The following is a 12,976-nucleotide window of genomic DNA, read 5'->3' as shown; positions in this document are numbered from 1 at the left end:
AAAGTTGGAGGTGGGGCCTAGTGGGAGGAGACCGGATCACAGCGGTGAATTTCCCCCTTGGTGCAGCTCTCTGATAGTGAGTGAATGCTCGGGAAATCTGGTTGTTTAAAAGCATGTAGCATCTCTCCACTTTCTCCCTTTCTCTTGCTCCAGCCATGTGAGGTGCTCATTCCCCCTTTTCCTTCTGCCATGATTGAAATTTCCTGAAGCCTCCCCCATGCTTTCTGTACAGCCTGCAGAACCATGAGCCAATTAAACCTCTTTTTTTTTTTTTTTTTCTTTTCTTTTTTGAGAGGGAGTTTCCCTCTGTCACCCAGGCTGGAGTGCAGCAGCGCAATCTCAGCTAATTGCAACATCTGCCTCCTGGGTTCAAGCAATTCTCCTGCCTCAGCTTCCCAAGTAGCTGGGACTACAGGCATGTGCCACCACGCCCAGCTAATTTTTCTATCTTTAGTAGAGACAGGGTTTCGCCATGTTGGCCAGGCTGATCTCGAACTCCTGACGTCAGGTGATCTGCCCACTTTGGCCTCCCAAAGTGCTGGAATTACAGGCGTGAACCACTGCAACCAACTAAACCTCTTTTCATTTTGAACTACCTAGTCTCAGGTATTTATTTATAGTAATGCAATAACACAGTGTCTGGCTCTGTCACCCAGGGGGAAGTCAGTGGTGAGATCATAGCTCACCACTATGGCCTTGACCTCCTCCCGAGTAGCTGGGATGACAGGTGCCCACTGCACACCTGGCTAATTTTTTTTTATTTAAGAAACAGAGTTTTACTATGTCACCCAGCCTGGTCTGCAACTCTGGGGTCAAGTAATCATCCCACCTTAGCCTCCCAAAGTGCTGGGATTCCAGGTGTGAACCACCACACCTGGCCCTGTTGATCTATCTTGTGTCAATTTAGTCCTTGGGCCCAGCTGAGACCCTAAGAGGATGGAGGTGGGACTCACAAAACTGTATTAAATTTAAAGCCATTCAAAGGCAAGGATCTAGCAGAAAGTGCTTTTAACTATTGGGTCTTAATGCCATCACATATCCCCAAATCCTTGCACAAAACCTAGCACATCGGCTGGGCATGGTGGCTCACACCTGGAATCCCAGCACTTTGGGAAGCCGAGGCAGGCAGATCACTTGAGCTCAGGAGTTCAAGACCAGCCTGGCCAACGTAGTGAAACCATGTCTCTACTAAAAATACAAAAATTAGCCACACGTGGTGCTGGGTGCCTGTAATCTCATCCCCGCTACTCAGGAAGCTGAGGCAGGAGAATCATTTGAACTTGGGAGGCAGAGGTCGCAGTGAGCTGAGATTGTACCACTGCACTGCCTGGGCCATACAGCGAGACTCCATCTCAAAAAAAAAAAAAACCTAGCACACCATAGGCATTCCATGAATGAATGCATGAATGAAGAATGAATGACCAACACAGGCTGTTTCTCTGCACTGGGATATGACTTCACACTAGTAGAACCAGCTCTTGTTCATCTCTGTATTCCTACCACTCCAGTGCCAGTACTGAGTCTTGCAGTTAGGATGCCTGGACCAAATCCTGACCCTTTTACTTATTATAATAGTTGTAGGGCCCAGGCCATGGTTCCTTCTCTGAACCTGTTTGTCTATAAAATGGGGCCTTGGTGATATTGTATAATGTATAAGAATACATTTCCCAGCTGGGTGCGGTGGCTCACGCCTGTAAGCCCAGCACTTTGGGAGGCTGAGGCGGGCGGATCATGAGGTCAAGAGATTGAGACCATCCTGGCCAACATGGTGAAACCCCATCTCTACTAAAAATAAGAAATTAGCCGGGTGTGGTGGCACACAGCTGTAGTCCCAGCTACTCGGGAGGCTGAGGCAGGGGAATCGCTTGAACCTGGGAGATGGAGGTTGCAGTGAGCCGAGGTATGCCACTGCACTCCAGCCTAGGCAACAGAGTGAGACTCTGTCTCAAAATAAAAAAATTTTTTTAAAAATACATTCCCCAAAGAGAGAGCAACAAATGAAATGATGCTTATAAAGTGCTGAGCCCTCGGAGCACGATGTCAGGAGATTGAGACCATCCTGGCTAACACGGTGAAACCCCGTCTCTACTAAAAATACAAAAAATTAGCCAGGCGTGGTGGCAGGCACCTGTAGTCCCAGCTACTCGGGAGGCTGAGGCAGGAGAATGGCGTGAACCCGGGAGGTGGAGCTTGCAGTGAGCCGAGATCGCGCCACTGCACTCCAGCCTGGGCGACAGAGGGAGACTTCATCCCAAAAAATATATAAAATAAAATAAAAATAAAGTGCTGAGCCCGACGTCTGGCACGTGGTAAATCCTCGCACAACACATGGTGGCTGTTACTAACATGAGAATAGGTATGTGCCCATCAGCATCACATGATCTTCACCACCTTTCTGACAAGGAGAGTCAGAGGCAATAAAAATACCAGAGTTTTATGTGCCTTATCACTCATCAAACAAATTACAGAGCATGCTGAGCCAGGGACTGACTGTAAGGTCATCCAAACCCAGGATGGACAGGTTCGGTTTTGAGGCAGCCAGGCTGACTTCTGCCTTTCCTCACCCTCTGCTTCCAGAAGCTCCCAGATGTCACCTCCCTTATCTTTTCTTTTCCTGTCACTGTGCCAGAAAAAAAGCAAAACAAAACAAAACAAAACAAAAAATCATACTGGGAAGGGGGAGCAGTACTGACGGCTATGTATTTTTACTTCTCACACAATTCTCAAAAGAGGAGCTCTTTAAGAAAGGCCCCGGGACTTACTAAGAAACTGCCCCATGATGCCAAGCTATCACCAACAAGGCGGTCCTTATCCCCCGCACAGAGCAGGCGAACAGGTGGACTGTGATGCCAGGATCCAACTAGCGTCCAACTCCAAAGCTTCCAGGCTTTTCTGCATAGCACGGCTATGAAGCCCCATTCCTCTTGTGACAAGGGGGAATCTATTATTTATGTATGTATGTATGTATGTATTTTTTTATTTATTTTGAGACAGAGTCTTGCTCTGTCTCCCAGGCTAAAGTGTTGGAGTGCAGTGGCACGATCTCAGCTCACTGCAAACTCCGCCTCCTGGGTTCAAGCGATTCTCCTGCCTCAGTCTCCCAAGTAGCTGGGATTACAGGCCCGCGCTACCACACCTGACTAATTTTTGCATTTTTAGTAGAGATAGGGTTTCACCATGTTGGGAGGCTGAAGCGGGTGGATCACATGAGGTCAGGAGCTCGAGACCAAACTGGCCAACACGGCGAAACCCCGTCTCTACTAAAAGTAAAATAAACTAGCTGGGCGTGGCAGTGGGCGCCTGTAATCCCAGCTAATCGGGAGGCTGAGGCAGGAGAATCACTTGACCCAGGAGGCGGAGGTTGCAATGAGCCGAGATTGCACCACCACACTCCAGCCTAGGCAACAGAGCAAGACTCCGTCTCAGGAAAAAAAAAAAAAAAAAAAATTCCAGAACCTTTAACCTGGGAAATGTCCAGGTTTTATTTCTCTCATTGTTCAACGGCCATTGTTAACTGGAATTGGTTATCTGTAGTGGATTATTTGTTTTGGTCTGCCCAGCAGTCTCATTTGGTGACTCCGTGTGGTTCTGGTGGAGCTGTCAGTCATAGTACGTGGTCATCACTCTGACAACAGGCACCTACAACCTAGGTCTGGCTGGTTATGATGCCTCAGCCCCCAGGCTACAGTGTTGACCATGGAAGGAGCATGACTCAAGCCAAACAAATCAGAAGCCTTCTCTGGGATGCAGATATACACACCTATTTTTTCACAAGTAGCTCAAAAAAAAAAAAAAAAAAGCCTCTTTCCTCAGGGTACATTAAAGTTGGATGATATAAGACTGGAACTATTGGTGCCTGTCCTCCCCTGTAGCATGGAGGAAACCTATCTGCAACAGCAGATAAGTAAGTCACTGATGACAGACTGGATTAAGAAAACGTGGCACTGCCGGGCGCGGTGGCTCACGCCTGTAATCCCAGCACTTCGGGAGGCCGAGGCGGGCGGATCACAAGGTCAGGAGATCAAGACCACGGTGAAACCCCATCTCTACTAAAAATACAAACAAAAATTAGCTGGGCGCGGTGGTGGGCGCCTGTAGTCCCAGCTACTCAGGAGGCTGAGGCAGGAGAATGGCGTGAACCCAGGAAGCGGAGCTTGCAGTGAGCCGAGATCACGCCACTGCACTCCAGCCTGGGCGACAGAGCGAGACTCTGTCTCAAAAAAAAAAAAAAAAAAGAGAACGTGGCACATATACACCATGGAATACTATGCAGCCATAAAAAAGGATGAGTTCGTGTCTTTTGTAGGGACATGGATGCAGCTGGAAACCATCCTTCTCAGCAAACTATCGCAAGAACAGAAAACCAAACACCACATGTTCTCACTCATAGGTGGGAATTGAACGAGATCACTTGGACACAGGAAGGGGAACATCACACACCAGGGCCTATTGTGGGGAGTGGGGAGGGGGGATAGCATTAGGAGATATACCTAATGTAAATGACGAGTTAATGGGTGCAGCACACCAACATGGCACATGTATACATAGGTAACAAACCTGCACTTTGTGCACATGCACCCTAGAACTTAAAGTATAATAATAAAAAGAAAAAAATAGGTCACTGAACACTGAAATAAGAGCCCTGTTGACATTTGAGTTCCTCCAGTGCCTGATACCAGTTTTACCCCATATGTCCAATTACAAGAAACTTTTTCCCAGTTAACAAATTTTTCCTTCTTTGATTAAGCTAATTAGAGTTGGACTTGTCTTTTGCAAAGTGATATACGATAATCAAAAGCAAGAATGTCAATGCGCCAAAGACAAGCCAGCTTGCTTAACTGCTCCCCATCCATACAGGACTGCATTCCTCACCCTGGTCTTTCCTTCTCCCCAGTTTATGCTGATGAGAGCGTCTACCCTGATGGTGGCACCCAAGTCCTGAATCTTTGTTTTCATCATACTCTTCACATCATCAGCCTTGAGTTTGCCCCTTCCCTACTAAACTGTGATGAACTCAAGGGCAGCACCTGACATACGGTAACCACCAGGGATGGATGGGGTGGTTGGATGGAGAAATGCTGTTGATCCCACCCAGTGTTTCCAACTAGGGAAGAAATCTTTTTACTGTAGGGCTAAATGGGGTATGTCTAGCTATTTGTCATATTTGAGAAATTCAATTCAATCTCCCCACTGTGTCCAAGGTCATCAGTGAAAGAGAAAGCTTTCAGCAGAGATTTAGGTTCCCTGGCCCCACCCCCAAAGAGAAACTATTTAATCAGCTGGCTCCAGATGGGGCAACTAAATGAAAGTGCTACAAATTCAGAGGTCTTCACAAGTCCATGTTACTGTAAATAAAATTTGCACTTATTTTTTGAGAGACAGGGTCTTGCTGTTGCCCAGGCTGCCGTTCAGCCTCGAACTCCTGGGCTCATGTGATTATCCTGCCTCAGCCTCCAGAGTAGCTATGACTACAGGTGCGCACCATCATGCCTGGCTTTTTTTTTTTTTTCCTTCAGAGACAGGGGTGGAAGGTGTCTCCATATGTTGCCCAAGTTGGTCTCAAACTCTTAGGCTCAAGTGATCATCCTGCCTCAGCCTCCAGAGAAGCTAGGACTACAGGTGGGCACCACTATGCCTCGCTAATCTATTTTGTAGAGACAGAGGTGGAAAGTGTCTCCATATATTGCCCAAGTTGGTCTCAATTTCCTAGGCTCAAGCATTTCTCCCACCTCAGCCTCCCAAAGTGCTATGATTATAGGAGTGAGCCACCACACCTGGCCCTTGTGCTCACTTTTTTTTTTTTTGAGACGGAGTCTCGCTCTGTCGCCCAGGCTGGAGTGCAGTGGCCGGATCTCAGCTCACTGCAAGCTCCACCTCCCGGGTTCACGCCATTCTCCTGCCTCAGCCTCCCGAGTAGCTGGGACTACAGGCGCCCGCCACCTCGCCTGGCTAGTTTTTTGTATTTTTTAGTAGAGACGGGGTTTCACCGTGTTAGCCAGGATGGTCTTGATCTTGTGACCTCGTGATCCGCCCGTCTCGGCCTCCCAAAGTGCTGGGATTACAGGCTTGAGCCACCGCGCCCGGCCCTTGTGCTCACTTTTAAGCAACCCCGCCAACAACAGAGCCTTCTCCAGGACTATGCTAGTAAGATACTAGTTCAGTATCGTTTTGTAGGACAGAGAAAGCTTACTCAAACCACACTGCCACTATCCCGTCAGAAGTCTTACTCACTTTGCCAAGCCAAACTCTATTTCACATAACCTCCCATATTAAAAAAAAAAAAAAAGAGAAAGAAAACACAGATAACATGGTGTTGTGATCTTTATTCCATTAAATGATCTTACAAATTGGAGTAAAACAGAAACATGCTTTTAATATACTAATAGCATAATCTCATCTCATTGCACTTTTTAAAAACTATATTAAATTTCAAAGCCACTCAAAGGCAAGGGTCTAGCAGAAAGTACTTTTAACAAATCATTTTTTTAAATAAAAAAGAAACCTGAGGAAAATTTATGTATGTACAAGATTAGTATTAACTCCTTTAAGGCTTACATCCATGACAGCATGTATCTAATTAGAAAGCTTTGGGAATCAATGCTACCTTCCCTTGCTCATAAAAACACTATATTTAAACTTTAGTCCTGGCACACAAAATTCCTCTCCAAAGAAAAATGTCTTTCAAAAAACCCTTCTGTCCCTAGATCTGTTTTGCAAAGCTTCTGATATGGGGTACTTAGGTCGCTAATGACAGAAATTAGGATCTTGTCTTCCTTCTTGTTCATTATTTTTATTTGTGGCTTAATGTTTCACCTGTATGTGAAAGATTTGGGGATTGAAGTCACAGTGCTGAATTTTACTTTTTAAAAGAAAAACTATGAAAAAGTGCTTTTAAAAAAACCCTAGTTACATCTGTTAGAAAATAGGATACTTGTACATTCGTTTTTCAGAGAAGGCACTATGACAATGGAGAAAAACAGCTTTAAGGAGCTTAATCCTCTGAATTAAAGGCATCCTTACTACTTCTAAACACATAAAACGCCTGGGACTGTACTGGCAAGAGACCACCTATTCTAAACCTCAGGTACAAAGTGTCCACTTGCCTCCAGACAACACAGAATTGTACTTTCTCCTTGGTACTTCCCATTCGATGAAGCAGTCTCTCTCTGTGGGCTCTGAACCACTATTTATAAAAGTGATGACTCCAGGACCACAGCCCATACCACCTGAGGCAATCCCTGGGTACGAAGCTGGGAATCTGAACTTTTTAAACAAGCCTGCTAGGTAAGTCTTATGCACTCCAAGGTAGATGAGAACCACTACCCAAAACATAGCTACAACAGGACTTACAACATAAGAAAAGTGATTTGACTGCAAATATTCTTTTACAATGGGCTTCTTGTCATTTTTAAAAATTAATCACACAAATAGTTTGTACTTTCATAACTGAAGCTTGTCTTCATTCTGCCCTTATCCCTTGACTAGAATTGTTAGATCAAAAATGTGTAAGCCAGAATGACACAGCAATGTTGACAACTTGAGATGGAACATCAAATCATCCTAAATTACATTTCAATAGTTCTAGGAAAGAAAAAAGTTCTATGAAGACTTCCATGTAAGTTACATCATTTTTTAAAAGAACCTAGGAAAAAAATTAAAACTGTTTTATTGCTTTTACATGGACTTGACTCAACCTACTTAATTTTGCTATAACTCATACATACTTATCCAAACTCACCCTATCCAAGGCACCATTTTACAAGCCAGGTAGAACACTGTGTGTGATCCACTAATGAAACTGATCACCAGTACAAGGCAGTATAATGTGTCTGTTTGACCAAAGCGCTTTACTTCATGTAAGAGAAAAAATAAAGCAAAACAAGCCCAGGTTCCAGGGGCTCACGCCTGTAATCCCAGCACTTTGGAAGGCCAAGGCAGGCAGATTACCCGAGGAGTTGAGACCAGCCTGGTCAACATGGTGAAGCCCTGTCTCTACTAAAAATACGAAAATAAGCCGGGTGTGGTGGCACATGCCTGTAACCCCAGCTACTTGGGAGGCTGAGGCAGAAGAATCACTTGAACCCAGGAGGCGGAGGTTGTAGTGAGACAAGACCACACCACTGCACTTCAGCCTGGGCGACAGTACAAGAGTCCATCTCAAAAAAATAAAATAAATAAAGCGAAACACAGGCAATTTTACCAAGTATAAAAGAGGTGTTAAAACATAAACTTCCACAGAACATTTCTTGTTATACTATGAAAATAAGGCATGACTCAGCTGGGCGGGGTGGCTCACGCCTGTAATCTCAACACTTTGGGAGGCTGAGTGGGGTGGATCACCTGAAGTCAGGAGTTTGAGACCAGCCTGATCAACATGGCAAAACCCCACCTCTAGTAAAAATACAAAAATTAGCCAGGCGTGGTGGCGTACATCTGTAGTCCCAGCTACTCAGGAAGCTGAGACAGGAGAATCGCTTGAGCCCGGGAGGTGGAGGTTGCAGTGAGGCAAGACTGCACCACTGCATTCCAACCTGGGCGACAGAGCGAGACCGCTGTCTCAAAAACTAAAATGAAATAAGATAAAATAAGGCATGACTCTGAAAGTGTTTTATCGTACACAGTAGTTTCATTTTATCTACGAGTCAATCTTACAGAAAGATTTCTCAATGAAAGAATGAAAACTCTGATTCTACCATTTGTACTATAAGCAGCTCACTGAAATTATTTTTTCAAATTATCAACATTTATCCTGAAATATTTTAATAGAAAATTTTGGAAGCCTCCTTTTATATATTCATAGGAATGAGTTCCATATATTGTTACGATTGTGTAAAATTAAAAATGACTGCATGGAAAGTGGTAGAGCAACAGACATGACACACACACACAGTCTGAGCATCTGAACCACAAGTAAAAGGTGAAAGAAGTAAAAGACATTATTTGTAACCTGGTTATAAATCTCCCCAGGATGATTTATAGCCAGCAATGATAATGCATCTTTCATTGAAAAAGCTGATATAAAATCATCAATTTACTGTTGAGAGAAAAGAGGCCAAAGAAAACTCTTAAAAACCCTCACTGAGAAAACTTTATAAACAATTTCCAGAAGCAGAAGAAGAAGAAAAAAAAGAAGGTGAGGGGGACTTCATCTGGGTAATTAAACCAAGGTTTCTTTATAAGACCAAAACAGAAATGGTGAATTTAAATAGTAACTGATCTTAAGATTTCATTAAATCACAGATTATCACTTTTTTAAAAGTGACCTAATACTTTAGTATGAGTTTTCGACACATCACCCCTTCTTACCATTAAATTTTTTGACAGTTATTCTGAAATCTATAAATTTACTTATAGAATGTATTAAAAGCTAAGTATCTCAATATTTACAGAGTCTGCTAATAGGTATGAACTTTCAGAGAGATAAGAGGTCACCTGAAAATGCACCAACATTTCAGAAGCAAGCTTTCAAGTTAACAGTCAAAGCTTGGCATCACTGATAAATGCAAGTAAACAAGCTGGCATTTTTCTAAAGTGTAACAGCAAGTGAATAAAATAGCAAGAACTATTTGCAAGATGGCATATAAATATGAGACATAGTATGCTGGGAATTTAGGACTTATAGAAATACTTCAGTGGTAAAATGTCAAAAGAAAATTATTTGATAAAGAAATTACAAGCAAAAAGGGACTTTCTTTTTTTCTACCTTCCATTCATACTTAATGTATATAAAGTTTACACTCAGATCTCACCTTCATCTATATAAAATTTACACTCTTACCTCCCTCCCATAACAAAAGTTAAATTATCTTAGAAATTAAGGCTTATATACCTGAATGTTTATATAAATACTTGCAGGCAAGTTTTAAGTTTTAAAATCCACAATAATTCCAAAAGGAAAAGCAACTAACAGATAAAACTTTATCTCCTAATCAAGGTAAACAGAAAAAAAGAACTCTTAGATACTTCTAGATATTGTTTATATTTGGGTAGGACTTTGCTCCTTGCTAAGCCAACGCTATCTTAAAGCTACCAGACTAGCCAAAGTAAAATTAAATAGATAATTCACTAAATAAAATGGGTTAATTTTAGCTTCATTATTAAGAACATCAGACAGGGCAGAGAATGCAAATTAACATTCTGAGTAAAGACCTTAAATCAGGTTATTTATTAATTGCTGCTAAGCCACATGAATTATGAAATTAGACATCAATTAAAGGCAGTAATATTTGGTAATATCTTCCCTCTAATCTTTAATAAAGTTCTGTTCTTATGCAGAACTCTCAAAAACAAATCCCCTCAAATGACAATTACAAGACTTGTGTATAACATACATACATATGTAAACCTACAGTGAACCTGACCAAGGCACAAGTTCAAGTGACTTATCAGAGGTCACATGGTTCATTTAAACTTAGCTTTTTTCTTAAAGTATCTATCTCATTCCTTTCATTATGAGCCACCCTGGCTTTTGAAGGCACGTTTGCCTCTTTTTCTAGAAAGAAGTTATAGGGACCAAAAAAAAAATAGAGCAAATTGCAACAAAACTGTCAATCTACTGGGTAAAAACCTCACATTTCAGAGTATGGTATATTTAAATGTGACACGATTTTTCCACAATAGGCAATAGGATTCCCTATTGTAAATTTTTTAAAAGTGTAATGACATCATTTTCAGTTAGTCTTTAGTTCTGAAGTTTCTCCAAGTTTTGTAAACTTTTAAAAAAGGAATCCTTCTTGGCTGGGCACAGTGGCTCACGCCTGTAATTCCAGCACTTTGGGAGGCGAAGGCGGGTGGATCACAAGGTCAAGAGATGGAGACCATCCTGGCCAATATGGTGAAACCCCGTCTCTACTAAAAATACAAAAAAATTAGCTGGGCATAGTGGCATATACCTGTAGTCCCAGCTACTAGGGAGGCTGAGGCAGGAGAATTGCTTGAACCCGGCAGGTGGAGGTTGCAGTGAGCCAAGATTACACCACTGCACTCAAGCCTGGTGAAAGAGTGAGACTCCAACTCAAGAAAAAAAAGAAAAGAAAAAAGGAATCCTTCTCAAAAGAGTAAAGTATAAAAGAAATGACAAGTTTCACCCCAAAAATGGCATCTTTCATGAGGTTATCCTCCAACCCCTCCCCATCGTGTCTGCAAAATCAGGGAATCAATCTTAAAAGGCACTAAGTGGCACATAAAGAACTTAAAAGCTGCATTTCCATTTTCCTCTCGCTTCCTCCTCCATAAAGTGCACAAAGCAGAGTAATATGAAAATAGACACAGGCTTGCATCTATAACAGCAAGGAAAAGAAATGCTTCCAAGAGAAATGGAAGTGTTTAATAATCAGAAACCACAGGAGAGGTCTGCTCATTTATTACAGGGCCATGTTTTAGCTCTTCCTGGATGGTCTCAGATCTGCCATTCCTCTAGATATGAACCTGTGGCCGTGGCAGAAACCCAGAAATCAGTAGGGGTTCGTTTTTTTGTTTGATCTTCATGTTAAGATGCTATTGAGCTTTTTTAACCTGGGGTGGTCTTCCAACAACTGCATCCCTCACGGTGGCCTGAGTGGAATTACCGATATGAGAAGAAGCCTGCAAAAGTCCATTTATTCAACATGTAAGTTAATAAAATACAACACAACAACAAGAAAGTAAGTCCTTAACCTTTCAAAAACCTGTCTCCATCATCAGCATGTTACAGAAAGCACTGTAATGAAAATGCAGGGATACAGGGAAGCTGTGGCAAGAACTAACTCCCAAGAGAGCCAGGGGAACATCTGCTCTGTGGCTGGGGTAGGATAGGCAGTTCCTGTGGCTTCACAAGCTGCTAACCCAACTAATCTGTTCATGTTACTCAGAAAAACAAATGTATCATCTCAAAGATGTACAAAATTTGACCATGTCAATGTCCAAGAGCTACTGGGTTAGTTGGGTGTTGTGGCACTCGCCTGTAACACCAGCTGCTTGGGAGGCTCACTTGAGGCGGGAGGATCACTTGAGCCCAGGAGTTTTAAGTTACAGTGAGCTAAGATACCAGCCTGGGTGACAGAGCAAGACCTCGTCTCCAAAAAGAATTTTATAAATAAATAAATAAGCAACCCAATAAGTAAATAAGCAAGTCACTGGCTTTTGGAAGATTTTTAAATAAAAAGAGATACCATCCCTTTCCTAATCCAGTAGGACTCAAAACCGAACATTTTTCGTTAAGTTCATAATTTTTTCAAAGCTCTTGATTTTCAGTGAAATAAATCTGGGGGCGGGTGAGAAGGGAGAATCACATAAAAATTATGTCTGAAGAGTATGTAATTAGAAGTTGCCGGCCAGGTACGATAGCTCATGCCTATAATCCTAGCACTTTGGGAGGCCGAGGCGGGTGGATCACCTGAGGTCAGGAGTTCAATACCAGCCTAGCTAACACGGCAAAATGCTCTCTCTACTAAAAAATACATAAAAATTAGCTGGGTGTGATGTCGGGCACCTATAATCCCAGCTATTCTTCGGAGGCTGAGGCAAGAGAATCTCTTGAACCCAGTGGGCAGAGGTTGCAGTGAGCCATGATCACACCATTTCACTCCAGCCTGGGCAAAAGTGTAAAACTCTGCCTCAGGAAAAAAAAAAAAAAAAAAAAGTTGCCAAAAGGAAACACAATCAGTATGTCTAAGTTGCAATGTTTTTGCATTAAAGGGCTATTTCTGGGCCGGGCGCGGTGGCTCACACCTGTAATCCCAGCACTTTGGGAGGCCAAGGCAGGCGGATCATGAGGTCAGGAGTTCGAGACCAGCCTGGTCAACATGGTGAAACCCTGTCTCTATTAAAAATACAAAAACTAGCGGGCCGTGGTGGCACACACCTGTAGTCTCAGCTACTTGGGAGGCTGAGGCAAGAGAATCGCTTGAACCTGGGAGGCTGACATTGCAGTGAGCCAGGATCATGCCATTGGACTCCAGCCTGGGCAAGAGAACAGAGCGAGACTTTGTCTCAGAAA

The 12,976-nt window shown here is 43.0% G+C and overlaps 1 protein-coding gene across 2 annotated transcripts in view; it reads right to left on the bottom strand.

Moving 5' to 3' along the window:
- Positions 1–6,308: 6,308 nt before the first annotated feature.
- ATL3 (atlastin GTPase 3) overlaps positions 6,309–12,976 on the bottom strand; it is a 50,165-nt gene continuing 43,497 nt past the window's right edge. For both annotated transcript variants that reach the window (XM_065528039.1, XM_005577513.4), the window contains exon 13: positions 6,309–11,583. In XM_065528039.1, coding sequence (XP_065384111.1) covers positions 11,497–11,583 — 87 coding nt within the window. In that variant the 3' untranslated portion in view covers positions 6,309–11,496. The remainder of the gene's footprint in view (positions 11,584–12,976) is intronic.

The sequence above is a fragment of the Macaca fascicularis genome, chromosome 14 (assembly GCF_037993035.2).
Source record: "Macaca fascicularis isolate 582-1 chromosome 14, T2T-MFA8v1.1".
Taxonomy (NCBI): domain Eukaryota; kingdom Metazoa; phylum Chordata; class Mammalia; order Primates; family Cercopithecidae; genus Macaca; species Macaca fascicularis.
Note: the sequence above shows the minus strand (reverse complement) of the source record. Positions and strands in the feature narration are given on the sequence as shown.